General features: G+C 40.6%; 1 protein-coding gene across 1 annotated transcript in view; it reads left to right on the top strand.

The window, feature by feature from the left end:
• Nucleotides 1–20,319, top strand: part of LOC116987151 — a 160,370-nt gene that overhangs the window by 118,949 nt on the left and 21,102 nt on the right. Inside the window, exons 26-31 of the mRNA XM_033043028.1 lie at nt 223–279; nt 3,169–3,213; nt 5,522–5,569; nt 11,105–11,158; nt 14,907–14,981; nt 19,983–20,039. Coding sequence (XP_032898919.1) covers nt 223–279; nt 3,169–3,213; nt 5,522–5,569; nt 11,105–11,158; nt 14,907–14,981; nt 19,983–20,039 — 336 coding nt within the window. The remainder of the gene's footprint in view (nt 1–222; nt 280–3,168; nt 3,214–5,521; nt 5,570–11,104; nt 11,159–14,906; nt 14,982–19,982; nt 20,040–20,319) is intronic.

The following is a 20,319-nucleotide window of genomic DNA, read 5'->3' as shown; positions in this document are numbered from 1 at the left end:
GACATCTAATCCCTCTACACCACAAGGCTCATCTGAGGGCTCTTCCGTTCTTCCCTTAAAATAATTTACATCAATTCTGTACCGACATACGTCATTGCCTGGCAGAACTCATTTTTATATTGAGAACATTTTCCTCTATCTTTACTCCCAAAGGATGTGCTTTGTCAAGAGTAATTCCAGTTTATTTAATATTGATAATATTCTTTTTTACATATATTTTAGATTCTAAAGATACTTGTGAACATACTGCAGATATTGGTTCTTGTTGCTATCATCAAGGTAATTATCAAATGTCTTTTTACATTTAGCGTGTTACATTGCATGTTACTGGTATTACATCCTCTATTTATTTATAAAATTAATCATCTTCCAGGAAACTGTGCTCTGTTCTTTCTGTGCAACTGGATTGACATTGGAGAGTATTACAGTCTCTCCATGAATAATTATAAGTGTGCAATTCCTTTGTGATTCATTTAGTTAAATCAGTTTTATTTCCTACTGGTGAAATTAAGTGTTAAGGGCCTGTCCCACTTTGGCGATTTTTTTGGCGACTGCCGGCGACTGTCACAGTCATAGCAGGTCGCCGAAAAAGGCGAGTGGACCCCCCCTACGACAATGTCTACGACAAGCTACGACAACCTACCACCTAGTCAATGTCAAGCTACGGCAAACTACCGACAACTGGCGACCCATTAGGATGTCCATCTATGACCACCTACGACCACACAGACGACAACCTACGACAACCAAAGTCCACCTGCGACAAGCTATGATAAGCAACAACCCTGTCAGCGACAACTGAAGACAATGAAGTCGCCAGTACCTGTCGCCGGTTGACGTAGGTTGACATAGGTAGTCGCAAATGGAATTCACCAGTCAACATCCGGAGACAACCTGCGTCACCCTGGCGACAACCTACGACAGGAGAAGGCAAGCTACGTTAAGCCCACAGTCGCCAAAAAGTTTTGAACATTTCAAAATCCAGCGGTGACCAGAAAAACGTTACGACTCTTTAGGCGACTTGAGGAGACTACTCACGACCATACAGGCGTCACCCCGCGACCATGTGAAAGCCTAGTCGCCTGTAGTCTGAAAAAATCGCCTAAGTGGGACATGGGCTTTACATTCATTGTGACATCACCTAGGACTAATGTGCCAAGAAATTACATAGCACATGATTTTGTTCATGGACTGTGAGATTGAATTCAGTAAATTAAAAATAAAAATTAGCGTTCTGCAAGAATCATAAAGTTTGAGGAAAATATGACCAGCATTTTTGTCATTATATGTATGAAGGTTGTAAGACATTGGCATGAAGATGCACAAGAAAATTTAAATATTGTAATAGAAGTTTCAGTTTTATTCACTAGAAAAAGTATGTGATAATGCTAGAGAGAGTGCAGAAACAGTAACACTGTCACCAGAGACTGTTGACGATGGAACAGAAGTGCAAGAATGTGGGAATAGCTGCATAAAAATGTTGCTTCAACTATGGTACAGATATTTTAGAGGATTGACTGAAAGCATGGTTGGGAGCATTTGAAGATGGTTAACAGATGTGTAGGGCTGAGCACAGATGAAGTTTAGAGATCTGATTTTCACCAGTTTTTTTGTGGCAACCTCTTCCATAGTTGGCTGCCATTGGAGAAGCAGCTTTGAGATGTCAATATCTTTATTGGGTACAGTGCCTCTGTCCTCCACATGATTCACTTCCATGAGAATCTCCAATCTGATTATCCAGTGTGCTCTGAATCACCAGCTCTTTTAGCCATTCTTCCCTGGCATGTTTTTGTAATGTTTCTTTAGAAATTGTTGGTGATCTTCACATGATATGGTGGAATTGCTATTTCAGATAGCCTATCATATTACAGCATAATTCATTGACTGTCTTTATGAAAGAATGTCTTTATGATGGCTATCCATTTGAACAGAAATTTGTAGCATGGGAATTGCCCCTTCTGCATACATCTCTGGGCAGAAGGGGCAGTTGGATATGTCTTGTTAAGAAACAAGACATATCCAACTGTGATAACTGCTGTGACAAGAGACCACAAATGATGGAATCTTGAGCAAAAAAACTGCCGTATTTACTCATCCACCCAAGCTACATTTGGGGAGGGAAATAGACAGATATTTCTGTTGGGACCCTTCTTCAGTCTGAAGAAGGATGTTGCCTAATCTGCTGAGTTGCTCCAGTGCTTTGATTTTCTGCTGTGGTAACTGCTGAGGGCTCCCCCTGCTGCATGCCACATGGAAGTTCATCACCAGAATTTGACTGAGGACATGATCTTCAACAATTTTAAGATAAATGCTGGGAGCAGCATCAACTACTTAATGTAACCTTTGACACCTGACAGATGAGAGAGACTGTAGAGTATCTTCCTCAGCTTTGGCTGTTCATAGGAAATCATCATAAATTTGCTCAAGATGATAAGCAAGCCATGATTTTAATCACGGAGTCCACAATAGATCCAATATCATGTCAGACTGCACCTCATCACAGTGATCTACCGCTTCCTCAAGTTTCCAATTGAGGTGAGGCAGAACAGAACAATATAAGAAACTGTTCAATCAATGTCGCCTCCAATTCAGAACCACGATCACCCCAAAGTTAGTAGTGAAGCTGCAATATACATTGTTTACATTGCATTGTTTAGGGAAGCACAGTGCGCAGTGGTAGGAGTTACTGCCTTACAGCGCCAGAGACCCGGGTTCGATCCTGACTATGGGTGCTGTCTGTACGGAGTTTGTACTTTCTCCCTGTGACCGTGTGTGGGTGGTCTGGTTTCCTCTCACATTCCAAAGATATTCAGGTTGTAGGTTAAATGGCTTCTGTAAATTGCCCCAAGTATGTAGGATGTGAAACTGTGATAACATGGAACTAGCATGCGGGTGATCGTTTGTCAGTGCGGACAAACGGTGGGCTGAAGAGCTGTTTCCATGCTGTATGTCAAAACTAAACTAAACACAATGACATTTCAGAATAATTGAATGCAAATGATATGGGGATTTTTAAAGTGAACATCTGATCTAAATAACCAGTTTGAAACCCAGAAGGCAAGTTCAAATATATACCATTATTGTTCAAAGAAATTGAGAAACTGAACAAAAAGTGAGAGCAGGCTGCGTAACCATTGTTTATACTAACAATATTAATTCTTATTGAAGGTATTTTGGAGATAAAGGGTCCTCAAGATGCTCACAGAAAACAAGGTATTTATAAAATGTGTCTACATGTTAGGCCAGTAGATGCACAATGATTAATTTAACATCAACTATTTTCTTGTCATTGGTACTGTATTCTAGGAGATGCTGCTCTGTATCCTCTATAATGGCAGCTGTATTGCTGTTTATCCACAAATAGCTGGGATAAAATCATTTACTTACACACTTACGCGACTTTAGGTTGTTGCAGGTCGCCGAAAATTTTCAACATGTTGAAAATCCAGTGGCGACGAGAACAAGGTAAAACTCTGTGGGCGACTACTCACGGCCATACAGGCTTCACCCCAAGTGATGTCGCCGGGGTGTTGCCTGTATGGTTGTGAGTAGTCTCCTCAGTCACCCAAAGAGTTGTAGCGTCTTTCTTGTCGCCGCTGTATTTTAAACATGTTGAAAATTATCGACAACCTACAACGACCTATGATGGGTGCCAGCAGTCACCAAAAAAGTCGCGTAAGTGGGACAGGCCCATTAGTCTGCCATATTGTTTTCTAGAAAATATACCAGTGATATTTTAGGTTTAAAAAATTTTTTGTTAATTAATTATCAACGAAAGGGAAGAGTTTTGTTTTTAAAAGCATTTTGATCAATTGGTTTTAAATCATGTTCTGTTAGTTAACAAACCATTGTATTGCATATAATTTAGAAAAATATGCATTCACGCCAAGGTGGGCTGTTTAAGTACAATTGCAAATTCTTTTGAATCAAGCCAGGAATTGTAGTGCTCTTTCTTTTACCACTGTTCAATTTATACAGATAAATGCTTTTTTTCACTGCATTCCCAGTGACCTGCAGCAGAAGTAGAACAACTGTAACCGAACAGAAGATTTTAGAAACCGTGCTGCAACTTTACAAAGCTTAGGTTAAACCAAACCTCAAGCACTTCATTTCATTCAATTCTGGACCCAACAGCTCAGAAAATATATTTTGACCTTTGCAGCATTGCGTGAACAGTACTTGTAGGTAAAGGGTGATTAAAACTTAGAATCATCCCTTCTACTGTCATGGTTAAATTGTTATTTTTCAATAGGAATTTGGTAGATTTCTGTTAACCAGATAATTTCAGGAATATGGAAGAAGAATGTGCAGTTAAATTATGAGGTTTTCACAGAGACAATCAAAAATACAGAACCTGGCACAGCAAATCAAATGTACCCGTTCTATTCCAATCTCCTTTGAAAGAGAAAATGTTTTAGTGCAAGATATTATGCAGTAAAGTCCAATTAGAAATAGTCTGAGGGTCATCAATGAGGTAAATGATAGGTCGTGACTGCTCTCCAGTTGGTGATAGGTTGGTTAAGTTGCCCGATAACAACTGGGAAGAAACTCCCTGAATCTAGAGGTACGCGTATACGAAAATATACTTCGTCCTTGGCTATATGTTTTCCTGTTATTGCTACCTACTGCATGGGTATCAATTATTTCATTAGTCATAATATACTTTTTGTTTATGTTAATCTTATTCAACATCAGATGATTAATACAAGTCAAATATAATACAAGGCATCTTGACATTATTCTATCTCATCTTTCAAGTCCCCTCTCCAAGCCAATCATAAGCCCCCACTTACTGCAACGTTTCTGCGCTACTAGCGGCAGGAGGCATGGGTGGTCTACCCAACTATTGCTCTTTTGTTAACTATTATGATCCAGCATTCAGTAACTTTCCACTGAAAAACAGACTTCCTTATCTACGTAGGAAGATTAGGATACCTCGGTGTAGACTGAGTTCTCAAGCTCTTCTTTATGTTTAGCAAACGTTTTCAGAACTCACTGGACCACACCTGCACCAGGCCTGCTTAGCCTAGCTCTGAAGGGTACATTCACTGGAATAAAGTTCCATTCCCACAGAGTGAAGTGCCACCCATGTTGAAATACTAAATGGAAGAACAGCTCATAATTTTCAGGCTGCTCACAAATGAAAATTATGTTAGCAGCCTGCTTAGTACATTCAGTGGATCTCTTTAAAAATAGTTCGAAATTATAACCAATATAGAATGGCCACTGCTTCCATATGAAATTGTGATTATGGCATGTGAATCCTGCGTTTTGCATACAAACTAATCTCCTGGTTAAGGGATGAATATAATTTTCTGTAACATATCAACTTAATTTTAAATGGAGATGGAAATGGGCAATTTTACATGGGCATTTGATCTGCATTCATGGTTTTATACCTGGGTAGCAAGTTGAATATCATCTCCATCACTTCAGACAGTGAACAAATCTTAAAGCAGGAAAAATGATTTCACTTTATATTGCCTCAGGCTAATTACATTATTTATTTAATGTTTTTTAGATCCAGAAGCTATTTGCCGTGATGCAACTGATGAATTATTTGAACAAGGTACATATAAAATACTATTAAATAGTGGTGCATAAGTCGTAGGTCATTATTTTAAGGCTTGACTTTCTTGCATCGGTTCATTGAGAGTAGGTTTATTACAGTTTTTATTAGTATTTTGATAATTGGGTATGGTTTTGGTTATTTTAATAAAAAGCTCACAAGGAATGAATTGACATTCAGTGTCTATACAATCACAACTAAAGTACAACTAAATCAAAAATTTATAAAAAATAACAATCACACTCACCTTTGTGAAATAATGCACCCCTTGCAGCAGAAGTTCCTGCTGCAGCCTTGCCACTGTTGCTACAGTTCTAAATTGGCCTTAATATCATATATAGTAAGTAGACACAAAATGCTGGAGTACCTCATCTCTGGAGAGAAGGAATGGGTGATGTTTCAGGTCGAGACCAGACTCCCGAAATGTCACCCATTCCTTCGCTCCAGAGATGCTGCCTGTCCCGCTGAGTTACTCCAGTATTTTATGTCTACCTTCGATTTAAAGCAACATCTGCAGTTCTTTCCTGCACATCTATATAATTATAAGTCTAAACTTGACCACTTCCTGTTTGCACTGTATATTGATTTTAGAAATAACGTAACCACTTACGGCTGTGATTTTTGGCCACCTTACTCAGAGTCCCCCTCCAGCTGTCAGGGCCAGTGGATTTTTCCCATCGATGAAAAATAAAAGACATATTAATGTTTAAAAAATTTTGCAATTCTCTCTCCTGTCAATCACGCATGGCCACGCCCCTTCAGTGGGAGGGGGAGAAGTTATAAAACACGGCAGTGTGGGCATGGCTCAGTCTCTGCAAGATAGGGGAGGGAGAGGGTCACGACTCTCAATCTCAGAAGGAAATCTACAGAACACTGAGAATACTGACCTGTAAGTGCCCTTTATGTGTTTTTAAACTGTGCCTTTTGCAATTGTGTGGCTATTGAAATGTGTACCTATTGCAACTGTGTGCCTTTTGCAACCGTGTGCCTTTTGCAACCGTGTGCCTTTTGCAAGTATGTGCCTTTTGCAAGTGTGTGCCTTTTGCAAGTGTGTGCCTTTTGCAAGTGTGTGCCTTTTGCAAGTGTGTGCCTTTTGCAAGTGTGTGCCTTTTGCAAGTGTGTGCCTTTTGCATCTGTGTGCCTTTTGCATCTGTGTGCCTTTTGCAACTGTGTGCCTTTGCAACTATAAAAAAATATGAAAATGTCTAAAATTGATTGTCCACCTCCCCCTTCTCTCTCACAGTCTCTCACCTGTTTTCGGCAGATTTTCTGGCAGTTTCTGAGCTGCCAGCCTGCCAGGCTTGACTGAGCTGCCAGTCCTGAGTGACTGAGCTGCCAGCCCAAGAATCCATTCGGCCCACAATGTCCATACTAGCTCACTGGAAACCAGTCCCTTCGGCCCACAACACCTATGATAACACTCCAGAAAGCCCCCCCCCCACATACACTGGACAGCAATCTTGGAATTGGTGGAGAGGTGGAATATTGTGTTGGGGGAGCAGCCCTCCCATGTGAAGCTGGGACCAAACTGGTCCCACTTAGTCTAGTCATATATAGTAATTTCTCTCTCTCAGCTCAACCAAGAATCCTTGAAAAGATCCGACTCCAAATATTTCTGCAACAGATTCTTCATTTTCTTTCATGCAATTGCAAACAGTTTTTTTTTACTAGTTTGGTAAAAATAACAGTTTTCCAGCTCAGCTTCCTAGTGCTTTTACAATTTTTCATGATAAAGTTTCAAGCACCAGTTTTTCAACAGGATATTTATATTCCACAAAGGCATGGTTCAATATATCATGGTGCAACTGGACAGGCATTATAAGCTTACTATTTATAGGCACACAATACATAATTTATTTTAATTTCACAGTACTAATTTCCCTTGAATTTCATTAGCAACTGGTGAAAGTTTTTCCCTAAAATTAAAATGAGTTACAGCATGGTTTACAAAGTTGCTTGTAGTTTTATTTCCAAAAGTATTTCAATCCAAATTCTTAAAATTATTTTCAGAAAGTGAAGCAGAATTAAATTGCTTGACCCCATGTGCAGCTCGTCCATTCAGTAAGATTATGGCTGAAATTTCCACTTGCATTAGTCGCACGTCCACTACTTACCCAAAGATTTATTCATTTTTTAAGCACAAGTCTTTAAGCCTCCTCAGCACTCTTGGGTAATGAATTTCAAGGATACACCACTCTCAGGTGAAGCGATGTCCTATTTCTGAACTGATTGACTAACCCCTATACTAAGACTGGTTCTAGACAAACCAACGATGAGAAACATCAACTCCGCATCAGCCCTATCAAAAAGTAAGAAATGTGTGCATTTTAATGAGATCATGTGACATTCTGAATTCATAAGCATTGTAGATACTTGAAATCTGAAATAAAAACAGAAATTGTAATAGATGTGCAACAGGTCAGGTAGCTTCAAAAGGGAGAGAAATTAAGTTAACATTTCAGGTAAATGACTCTTCATCAAACTGGAATGGTGAGAAACCAAGTGTGTCTTAACTTTCAGAGAGGGTGGAAGAGGGAAGGTCTGTTATAGGGTGGAGCCAAAAGCTGCCCTGATGACTCAGTTGCCTTTTCTGCCTTCTCAGTGAGGGAGTTGATCTGTCTGAAGGAAGTAACTAGAGGAGGATCAATGGAGAAAGCAGAGTGATAAAAATACACACTGGAGGTGTGAGATGCAGATCACAGCAGTTACTGGAAATCAGAAATAGAAAAGAATGCACAAAAAAATCATCCTAAGAGAGAGCATGTGCAGAGAGGGAAAACAAACTGAGTTACTGTTAAAGGTGGATGACCTTGCAACAGAATTGGCCCAGTTTGATACAAATAGGAAAGGTTGATTACCAGAAATTGTTCAATTCAATATTCAATCCCAAGGACCACATCATGCTCAGCTGGAAGATGTGAAGCTGTTCCTTGGGCTTACTTGTGGTTCCATTGGAAGAGTGTTAAAGGACAAGTACAGAAAGGTCAGTGTGGACTAGTTTGGAGAATTAAAATGAAGGGTGTCTGGAAGTTCAGGGACACACAGACTGAATGGAATTGGCTAGAAAGTGTTCACTAAATCTGTTTTTCTAGTGTAGTGGAGACCACGTTATGAACACTGAATGCAATGCATTAAATTGGAATTAATACAAGTGAAATGCTGCTTCACCTGGAAGGACTGGTTAGGTTCCTAGATGAAGGGAAGGGGCAAGGTGAAAGGGCAGACGATAGATAATACTAGTTTTTCCAGGTGAAGCAATAATTAACTTGCACTTCTTCAGATTCAATGTTTGCATTTGGTGCTCAGGAAATGGATCGTCCTACATTGGAGAAACCAAACACATATTGGGTGACCACTTTACAGACTATCACCATCAAACTGCAAGGATAATCTTAACCTTCCAGTCACGGGTAATTTTAATTCTTCACTCCACAATGCTTTTGGCCTCCTACCCTATTCCAGTAAAACCCAAGGTAAGCTTGAGGAACAGCACTTCATCTTCTATCCAAGCAGCCTGGGGACTTAATTTTGAATTCAGCCTATTCCAGAAATCATCCTTTCCTGTTTAGGTCAGTTCTGATTTGAAGTCATCCATCTGAAAAATTAACTCTGATTTTCTCTTTTTGACCTGATCTGAATATTTCCCACAACCACAATTTCAAAAACTGCTGTGTTCCACATTGCACAGTTGTAGTCTGATTTTTGTTTCTTTTGCTCCTTACCTCATTCATCTGCCTCCACCTATAGTCCTCCAGACAGCTCTGTACGCTCTCGTAGAAGACACCAAAAGAATAATGTCAGCTAGACAACTTTGGCCATGTTTCAGACGTTCTCTATTCTCTTTATTCCTCCCCTCATCTACTACTCAGAGCATGCTTGATTTGTCACCTTTCCAGTTTGATGAAGGGTTATGTCCCGAATTGTTAATTCTGTTTCTCTTTCCACAGATGTTGCCTGACCTCCTGAGTACCCCCAGCGTTTTCTGCATTTATTTCAGAGTGCAGACCTTGTCTGTTTAATCTCTCCTTATAACAAACTCTCCACCCCAGAAAACAATCTGGGAAATCTTCAATGCACTCCTCAAATCGTAAGTATATCCTTCCTTAGGTAGGGAGATGCGACCTATCCATAATATTCCAGGTGAACTCTCGCCCAGGTTTCCATATAATTGCAAGAATATGTCTCTCCTCATGTGCTCAAATCCTTTTCTGTTTTCATCAGTTTCTTAATAAAACGATTTACAAATTCTCTGTGTATTCTGATAATTTGGGGTGAGCACATTTGGATTTGCATAAACTGAAAGCAGCATTAGTGCAATATATTTGACAATGACATGATGAATTATCCGTGGTGTAGTGATACAGTAAGACTCCATTAATCTGCCAAACCTGACGGGTTTTCCAGTCTATTAGATGCAATCCCTTTTATATGGCAACATACTTTTTCGTCACTTTTAAAAGATGTTACACAGTGTATAATACTTTTTTATGTGCACCTATTAAGTTGAAGGGATTGTGGGAACAGGGGAGTCGGCGAAATTAATGGCAGCATGGGAAACAGAAACAGAAGTTTCAAGGGAGTGCAGGAAACGGGGCCCTGGAGAATTTCAAAGGAGTGCAGAAATCACGGACAAGATATTTCTAAGAGAGTGCTGGAATCAACACCCATTGAGCCAAAGGCTGCACTGGCAGAATTTCTAAATAATGGGATTGTGAGTTATTGAAGTTTTACTGTATTTCTGCATTAATTATACAAAACTCTTTTTATTCATGTCAGTCATATAATTAATTTGGCTGCATAGGTTCATGTCATTTGGGATCCCATTACCCAGTAAACAACTTCAAATAATGTCTAATATACACAGAGAAAGTAATATCTGTACTGCATCATGAATGCATCCATTTTTCAACTCTTTATTGTGTGTACAGGGGGCCTGGTAATTTGTTATGATCCTCCCTGGTGAATGAACAGGGAAATTAAATCAGAGCTTAACGCATTGTTAAACTTTGTAATTATGTGAAGTCACATTTCGACAATTATCTTCAGCTTTGTTAGGAATAGATTACGTAACATGAAAACCCCCAAATTTATGACGTAAAGGCACCTGTCGTAGCAAACCTTTCTGGTGGAGCTTCTGCATTGTTACCTGTGGTCCAAATTAGCTCTAGTTCATTCATTAATATTAAACTCAGTGATAACTTTATCCTTTCAGGTCAACCTAGAACCTCTGAAAACCTTCAGGTGCTATATCCAATGCAGAACCCCAGATTGTCATGAGCTGGGGATAATAAAATAGCAAAGTACTGATCTTGCATTATAGTGAATAGGTTCCTTTGTGAATCTGCATTCACTAGCAAACTAGTATATTTGTCTTTTAGTTAGAACTAAGTTATCTGTTTAAAAACAAAAACATTTTTTTAACTTTCCAGAATTTAGAAAAATGTGTTTTGATCATATTAGCAAGGAAACTATTTAACTGTACCTATGTTGGTTAATCCGGGAGATTAATGAGCACATTGTTATTATCCTTGAAAGGTTTTAATTCTTTTACTGATACTTTACAAGAGGAATTCCTGTCTATTCAAAAAGGTAAACCACAAAGCGATCTTCGACCATTTCATTTTTTAATCATTACAATTTAAAAAGTATGATTACTTGTTTTAGAATTTTATTTCATTGAACTTGTTGTGGTTAACTGAATATAGAGCAATACAGCATATGCGTCCCATACCAACTTGTACATGCTGATTAGGTTGCTTCACCAAGCTAGTCCCACCTGCCAGCACCATATCTCTCCAAACCCTTCTTACCCATTTACTTATCTAACAGCCCATTAAATGTTGTAATTGTACCTGCCTCTACTACTACTTCTGGCACCTCAGTCACTTATGTAAAGCTTGCTAGGTTGCAGTTATCAGGCTTTTCCTTGCAGACCTTCGTAATTAGAGGCACCACTTGAGCCATTCACCCGTCTTCTGGCACTCCCCAGGGCTACCAATGATACAAATATTTCTGCCAGGAGCCCACAATTTTTCCCTTGCTTCCCAAGATGGAGCTGTGTCTGCAAAATGAACAGTTGGCATCCTCATCTTTCTGTAGCATTTAATATCATATCATTTGATACACATGACCGTAACACATTTCTTCTCTATAGTACTTCCAATGTTCTTCCTCTGCTAACTCCAATACTCCTGCAATTATTTATATTTTCATTAATATCCAGAAATCTATTGATTTCTGATTTGAATGAACACAATTACTGAGGTTCCACAGCCTTCCCGAATAGAAAATTCCAAAAGTTCACCTGCCTTTGATTCAAGAAATTTCTCATCCCAGTCCTAGACAGCTGACCTCTTATTCTTAACCTGTAATTCCAATCCTAGACTCCTCAGCCAGGGGAACATCCTCCCTGTAACTAACGAGATAAGCCCTATGAGAATGTTGTAAATTTAGGAGGTCTCTATTTGTTCCAAACTAAAGAAAATAGAATCCTAATCTATTCAATCTTCCCTCGTATGGCAAATTTATCAGACCTGGAATCAGTCTTGCACTCCTGCAATGGCACATATATCCATTCTTATGTAAGGGTATCACACTGTACACAATACTCCAGATACATTTTAACTAAGGTCCCCAGGCAATGTAATAATCTTCCTTAATTTTCTTGTGTTCAAATTCTCTTGTAATAAACACACCATATGCTTTTCTAATCACCTGCTACATCAGTATGTTGGCTTTAGTGATGTGTAGAAGCACACATAGACCCATTTGAATATCAACATTACCAATTCTCTCACCATTTAAAAGATCTGCTGCTTTGTTGCATTCACCAAACTGAGAAACCTCACGTTTTTGTACATTATATTCCATCAGCTAAAGTTTTTCCCACCCAGTCAGCCTATCCCTTGAAGTCTTGTTTAATGCTCCTATGCAATCACAACCCCATCTAATCTAATATGATCTGAAAAACTTGCAAATATAGTTCATTTACCTCAGCCAAATTATTAATGTAGATTATGAATACCTTTGGCCAATTACCAGACCCTGTGATACCCCATTGGTCACAGACCACCATTCTGAGAAAGATCTAATTATTCCCACTTTTCGCTATCTTTTGATAACCAATTCTTATTCTATATCAATGTGTTACATCCAATTTCATTTGCTCAAATCTTGTATGAGACCAATTGAAAATCTAAATGCACCACATCCACTATTTTTTCCTTATCACCTCTCATAGCTACGTTCTCAAAGAACTCTGACAGATTAATCAAAAATGCGTTTCCTTTCAAAAGTCCATGCTGACTCTGTTCAATATAATTAATATTTACAGGATGTGTTGTTATTATATGCTGCAGGATACAATAAAGATAGAGAAGGAGGGGAAGGAGAGGGGTAGTAGTGTTGATTAAAGAGAATATTAAAGTGCAGGGGAGAGAGGATGCTGCAGAACAGTCAAATCAGAACAGCAGTTAAATTATGCTCAGTGGGACAGACGGCATCTTTGGAGAGAAGGAATAGGTGATGTTTCGGGTCAAGACCCTTCTTTAGACCGAGAGTCAATGGAGATGGAAACTAGAGATATGGAAGGGTACAAAGAGTGTGTATGGTGTGAAAAGGACATTTCAAAGCAGACGACGATCGAGGAAATGTACAATAGTTCATTGTCTGCCGAGGGGAGGGTGACAACAAGGCGTACAAACAGTAAAATTAATCAGGAGGACAGTGAAACAAGTAGGATAACTAGGGTGGGGGAGTTGCAGAGAGAGAGGGAAAGCAAAGGTTACTTGAAGTTAGAGAAATGCAATATTCATACCACTGGATTGTAGGATGCCCAAACGAAATATGAGTTACTATCCCTCCAATTTATATTTGGCCTCAGACAGGAAGGTTAATATGGGAATGGGAAGGGTAATTAAAATGTTTGGCAACTGGGTAATTGTGTTGGCCCAGGCGGGCTGAGCGAAGGTGTTCAGCAAAACAATCGCCCAGTCTGCACTTGGTCTCGCCGATATTTTCACCTGAAAGGACTGTAGGGGTTCTTGGACAGAGTCAAGGGAGAAGGTATAGGGTCAGGTATTGCATCTCCTGCAGTTGCAGTGCCTGGGGAGAGGATTGTTTGGGTGAGAAGGGATGAGTGAACCAGGGAGTTTGGAGGGAATGGTCCTTTCAGATGAGGCAGAGGTTTCACTTGCACCTCCTCCAACCTTATCTACTGTATCTGCTGTTCCAGGTGTGCACCTATCTATCGGCGAGACTTAATACCATTGTAGCATAATCTCCCTCCTCTTTTATTCTGGATCTTGTCTAATAAAAGGAAACAACTTTATTGAACTGTCGTAACTTTAAAAAGATACCTACTTTTTAAGGTCTCTCCATTTCTCAATGCCACTCAATATCCTCCCATTACATATTCTCTGGCTTTTGCACTACTCAAATGCATCGCCTCACACTTTGCTGTAATTAATTCTATTTGGCATTTTTCTGCATTATTATTCAGACTGTATCCTACAGCCTAAAGTTTTCCTCTTTTCATTGTAAATACGTGGCAATTTTTGGTTGCCATGTAAAACTTTGACAAAAGCCTTGATGAAATCCATGCAGATTGCATCAAACACACATTCATTTTACCTCCTCAAAATATTTATTTGTTAATCAGACCTTACCTTCCTTAGACTAATCTGTGTGAACTGTCCTTGATAGACCTGTGTCTTCCTAATTGAAGAGATATACTGTCCCTTAGATTCTAATAATTCTCCATCTCCAAAGTTAAACAAAATGAGCTATATTTTTTTAGTTATCTCTTCCATCTATTGTAAGCAATAGCAGGAATGCTAGCAGTATCTTAAACCTCTGATGCCATTTCTGCTGAATAATTGTAGTCAAAGCCTCAACGCTTTATTTCTTTCAGTGGACAATGATATTTCATCTGGGCCTGGTGATTTACTAATTTTTCAAGATGCAAAACCTATGAATACATTGTCTTTCACGATCCATATCATATCTCTCAATCACCTAATTACAGCATTACCTTTATCTCCCTCCTATTGTGAAGACATCAAAAGATTCACAAAATCTTATCAATGTCTTCCATGTCCATTATGTTGTTGGTCCGTTATTTGTTCCATTCTTTCCTTTGTTATGTTCTTGATTTTATATACTTATAAGTACCTGTATTGTTAGATTTTCTGTTATTTTATTGCTGATATTTATTCATATCCTCCTTTGCTTTCCTAATTTCTCTGTTGTTTTCATTTTCTGAGGTCTTCCAACTTTTTGCTGTAATAAGCTTTTTTAGTAAACAATATTCCTAAATTATGCTAATTTTACATTTCAGTTATACAAGCTCTTGGAAGAGAAAGTGCAATATTATGTGAGAAAGGCACACAAACAGAAAAATGCTCCAAGAAAGGTAAATGTTAGGTTTTTTTCTTTTGACTTGCAGAATATTTTAACTGCAAGATTTACTTGATAGTCATCTTACTTCCTTTGAACGATTGTATTGATTTACAAAGAATATGATATTAAAGCGCGATAAAGTGAGTCAGACATTGTGAACTCAAGGACAAGCTTTATTAAACAAAAACAGAATACCAAAACAAGAGCAGTGTTGCTGAGCCCAGAGTAACTGCGTATCACTGCAGCAGGGCACACCCTCAACTTCCTTTCTAACCCCCGCCCCTCATACATATGCCTCTTACCATATGATGAACGAGGGTTCGATTAACCAGTGGCCCGACGACCAGATGAAACTACACGCCCCCCCCCCCCCCCCCCCCCCCCACCCCCCACCCCACCCCACCCCACCCCAGAACCGGAGGAGCAAAACGAGCAGGCAGACGAATGCCACGGCCTGATCTCGTAACCACAGGATCCGCATTCGGACACTCCACAGACACGGGCGACGGGCTGAGACGGCGGACGCCCCCGACAGTGAGGCTGAGCCACCTGCACCGGCTGGTCAATGTCCAAATGAGCCGGCTTAAGGTGCGCCACCGATATAATCTCAGGCTTTCTACCCACATCCAACACAAAAGTCGAAATGCCGTGCTGCAACACCTGGAATGGACCCTCATACGGGCATTGCAACCGCGTACAATGAGCATCCCGACGCAGGAACACATATGGGCAGTCCTTGAGGGCAGATGGAACATAGGAAAAAGCAACCCGTGTCGTGATGTTGGAACAGGAGAAAACGTGGCCACCTGCTCCAGAAGATGCAACAGCATAGAGGAGGGCGACTCCTGCTGCTCCCGCGCAGCCGAAATGAAATCACCAGGAACCGTAAGCGGAGTACCGTACACTAATTCGGCAGAGGACGTAGCCAGGTCCTCCTTGGGGGCAATGCGAATTCCCAACAACATTCACGGTAACTCATCGACCCAATCCGGACCTGTGAGCTGTGCTTTCAAAGCATCCTTGAGACAGCGGTGGAAACGCTCGACCAACCCGTTGGATTGTGGATGGTAGGACGTGGTGTGATGCAACTGAGTCCCCAACAGCCGGGCCATGGCAGACCACAACCCAAAGGTGAACTGTGCACCCCTGTCAGATGAAATGTCCACCGCACACCAAAACGAGCGATCCAATGAGCGGCGAGCTCACGTAGCGGCAGAGGTATCAGCAATCGGAACAGCCTCCGGCCATCGATTGAAGCGATCAACGATAGCAAACAGATGAGTAACCCCTCCAGACGGGGCAATGGACCCACAATATGAACATGGATATGGTCAAAATATCGCTGGGGCACAGCAAAACCCTACAAGGGGGCCCTGACATGACACTGGATCTTAGACGTCTGACAGGAGATACACGTTCGGGCCCAGTAACCGACCTGCTTACGCAGACCATGCCACATAAACTTAAGTGCTACCAACGCAATCGTCGCTCGGATGGATGGATGAGCCAAACCGTGAACAAGATCGAATACCCGGCGACGCCAAGCTGCAGGAAGGATGGGTTTCAGCTGATCAGTCGACCCATCACATTGGACTGTGGCACCAGCAGGACCAAAACGTACATCCTCCAACAGCAAACCAGAAATAGCGGTGCGGTAGGCGAGCACTTCATCATCGTCACACTGCGCAGCCCACAGGGCAGTATAATCAATACCCGGAGCCTCCTCATGGATGGCGATGCTGGTTAATGCATCTGCAACTAGGTTGCTCTTCCCCGCAATGTGCCGGACACAAGTCGTGTATTCCGAAATGTAAGCCAAATGGCGCTGCTGCTGTGCTGACCAGGGATCCGAGATCTTTGCGAAAGCGAAAGTAAGAGGCTTGTGATCCACTCCCCTCCCGCCCACGCATCACTCTCCCCCCCAGCCCACACACCCCCCTCGCCCATCACCCCTCCCCCCACACCACCCTCTTCACCCCCTCCTACACCTCCCCATCCACACACACCCCTCCTCCCCTCCAACTCCACAGTGGGAGATTCACTTAATTTTACATAGTCATGTATACAGGCATACAGCACAGAAACAACCCCTTCGACCTAATTCATCAATGCCTACTGATACCGCATCTAAACTATTTGCTCACGTATAGCCCATTTTACCCAAAACCTTTCATATCCATGTACCTGTCCAAGTATCTTTTAAATGCTGTTATCGTATCTGCCTCAAGTACCTCTTCTGCCAGCTCGTTTCATATACTCACTCTGTGGAAAAAGTAGCCCCTCGGGTTCCTATTAAATTTTTCCCTCTTACGAGGGGGCGGCATCCCAAGCAGGAGTAAGGCAGGTAAGAGGCTGGAAGTTGGAATGGAAGGTGATGAAAGGAGGTTCAGTGAACAGAATAGGCAGGAGCACGTCAGGGAGCGAGGGAGGGCTATCGAATTGAATTGCATTTATTTTAATGCCAGAGGCTTGATGGGTAAGACAGATGAACTCAAGGCGTGGATAGGTATTTGCGACTGGGACGTTGTAACTGTTATGGCTATGGGAGGGACATGGCTGGGATATGGCTATGAGAGGGACAGGACTGACAGCTTAATGAGCCAGAATGGTTTTGTGCAGATTGTCAAACAAAAATATGATTTTTTTTAGATGGTAGCAAAGAACATTATTGAAGGCAAAGCAGTGGTCGTGATATACATGGCCTTCCGGAAGGTTTTTGATTTTTTCACTTTGGGAAGTAGGTCAGCACCCATCTGAAAGTGACCACGCAGACAGATAAGATAATGGAAAAGGCACTTGGTATGCTTGCCTTCATCTGCCAAGCCATTGAGTGTGTCGGGACTCTTGTGGCTTGTATAAAACATTGGTTAGCCCTCTCTTGTGTACAATTATTGTCACCACGTAACAGGAAGGATATGGTAGCAATAGAGAGCATGCAAAATAAATTCACCAGGATGTTGCCTGGAATGGAGTGCTGTAGTTAGATGGGCTGGGTTTGTTCCCACTAGCATATAGGAGGCTGAATGGTGAATCTGTAAAACTGAGAGGCATAGATAAGTTCGAGAGTCAGAATCTTTTTTTCTTGGGCTGGATGTATAGAACTATGGGGCACAGGTTTAAAGATTGGGGAGAAAAAATTTAAGGAAATCTGAGGGATATGTTTTTCCCCCAGACAGATGGTGGTGGTTATCTGGAATAATTTACCTGAACAGGTAGTAGAGGCAGATGCAAATATAATGTTTAAAAAGCAATTGATCAGGTACTTGAAGAGGAAGGGCATGGAGGGATTTGAGCCTAATGTAGACAAATGGAATCAAGGCAGAGAGGTATCACAGTTAGCGTAATGGCAATTTCAAACTTTTCCATTGTCACTACCACGCAGGTAGGGGGGAGTGAAACGAATTTACGCAGTCGATGATAAAAACGAATCTTCAAATCGTTATTTCCAGTTTCATTGATTTTAATTGGTTATTGTAAATACAAAGAAGTGAACATGCCAGATCCCCTTTATTCTTATACAAATTGGAGCTTTCCATTCTCTCTATCTGAACGGGTAAAAAACTATATTCCTCCTTTCCTGCTCACTCAAGTCGATCTGACCACTCCTAGTGGTTTCGCTAGCCTCATCCGATGTATGCCATGCCCATCTACATGTCAAAATCCCACCCCCAAGCGTACACGATTATTCTGCCAGAAATATCTAGACAAAATAATAAAATATGCTAACAGTAACTAGCCTAAGCAAGAATGACTCCTACAGCATACCATATAACCATAGAACAATTACAGCACGGAAACAGGCCAACTCGGCCCTTCTAGTCCGTGCCGAACACTTATTCTCCCTTAGTCCCATCTACCTGCATTCAGACCATAACCCTCCATTCCTTTACCGTCCATATACCTATCCAATTTATTTTTAAATGATAAAATCGAACCTGCCTCCACCACTTCCACTGGAAGCTCATTCCACACAGCTACCACTCTCTGAGTAAAGAAGTTCCCCCTCATGTTACCCCTAAACTTCTGTCCCTTAATTCTCAAGTCATGTCCTCTTGTTTGAATCTTCCCTACTCTCAATGGGAAAAGCTTATCCACGTCAACTCTGTCTATCCCTCTCATCATTTTAAAGACCTCTATCAAGTCCCCCCTTAACCTTCTGCGCTCCAAAGAATAAAGACCTAACTTGTTCAACCTTTCGCTGTAACTTAGTTGCTGAAACCCAGGCAACATTCTAGTAAATCTCCTCTGTACTATCTCTATTTTGTTGACATCCTTCCTATAATTAGGCGACCAAAATTGTACACCATACGCCAGAATTGGCCTCACCAATGCCTTGCACAATTTTAACATTACATCCCAACATCTATACTCAATGCTCTGATTTATAAAGGCCAGCACACCAAATGCATACATAAGGTTGGGCTGAAGGGGCCCATTTCTATACTATGAATCCTTTTTTTTTAAAGCAGAGATATAACTGGAAATTTAAACCATAAATGTTCCTCTCCATTATATCCTATCATAGGATATTGCCTGGATTCAAGGACTTTAGTTAAGGGAAATACATTATTAGTAGGCTGTGTTTGTTTTCCCTAGAGCAAAGGAGTCCAATGGGGTGACCTTCACGTGGTAATATTTCAGGTGTCATTGATACAATAGATAGTTAGAATCTTTATCCCATTGTAGGGGTATAAAAAGCAAGCGGGTGTAGGTTTAAGATGAGAAAAAAGATAATTGAAAGGGGATTTAAGGGAAACGTTTTTTGCAATGCCTGATGAGATGGTGGGGTTGGATTTAATCGCTCTGTTTAAGAGACATTTCGACAGGCACAAATGGGTAAGCATTTTTGGATATGATCCTAGAGTGGGTAATTGGATATAGTATAAATGTGCAAAAAGGTCAACATGAATGTGGTGAGCCAAATAACTCATTCCTGTGCTGTACAACTATACCTCTGTTATATAAGAATTATCTCTCTTATAAATCTTATAAATTTTGTTAATTTATATTTCAGGTAAACAAAAACGTGCGACTTGTAACTCATGTACACAAACAGACCTGGCATTTTCAGGTATATCAAGATTTAAAACCCACAATGTGGTACATTAGAATTAAGTTGTCTTTTCATATCTGCTATATTCTTACAGAATTTCTATTAAGTTCTGAAACAATTTAGTTGTTTAGTAATGCCACTGGTAGGAACTAATTCAGAAAATGTCAAATGAAAGTATTGTACCATTGTCCCCGCTGCTTTTCAGAACCCTTTTCCTTTGTTGGAAACAGTACCTCTTTTGAGTCATATAGATGTGAGAAAAGGTTGTAGGATAAATTTTAGTAGTCTTGTAGCATGA

Source organism: Amblyraja radiata, chromosome 25 (genome assembly GCF_010909765.2).
Source record: "Amblyraja radiata isolate CabotCenter1 chromosome 25, sAmbRad1.1.pri, whole genome shotgun sequence".
Taxonomy (NCBI): domain Eukaryota; kingdom Metazoa; phylum Chordata; class Chondrichthyes; order Rajiformes; family Rajidae; genus Amblyraja; species Amblyraja radiata.
Note: the sequence above shows the minus strand (reverse complement) of the source record. Positions and strands in the feature narration are given on the sequence as shown.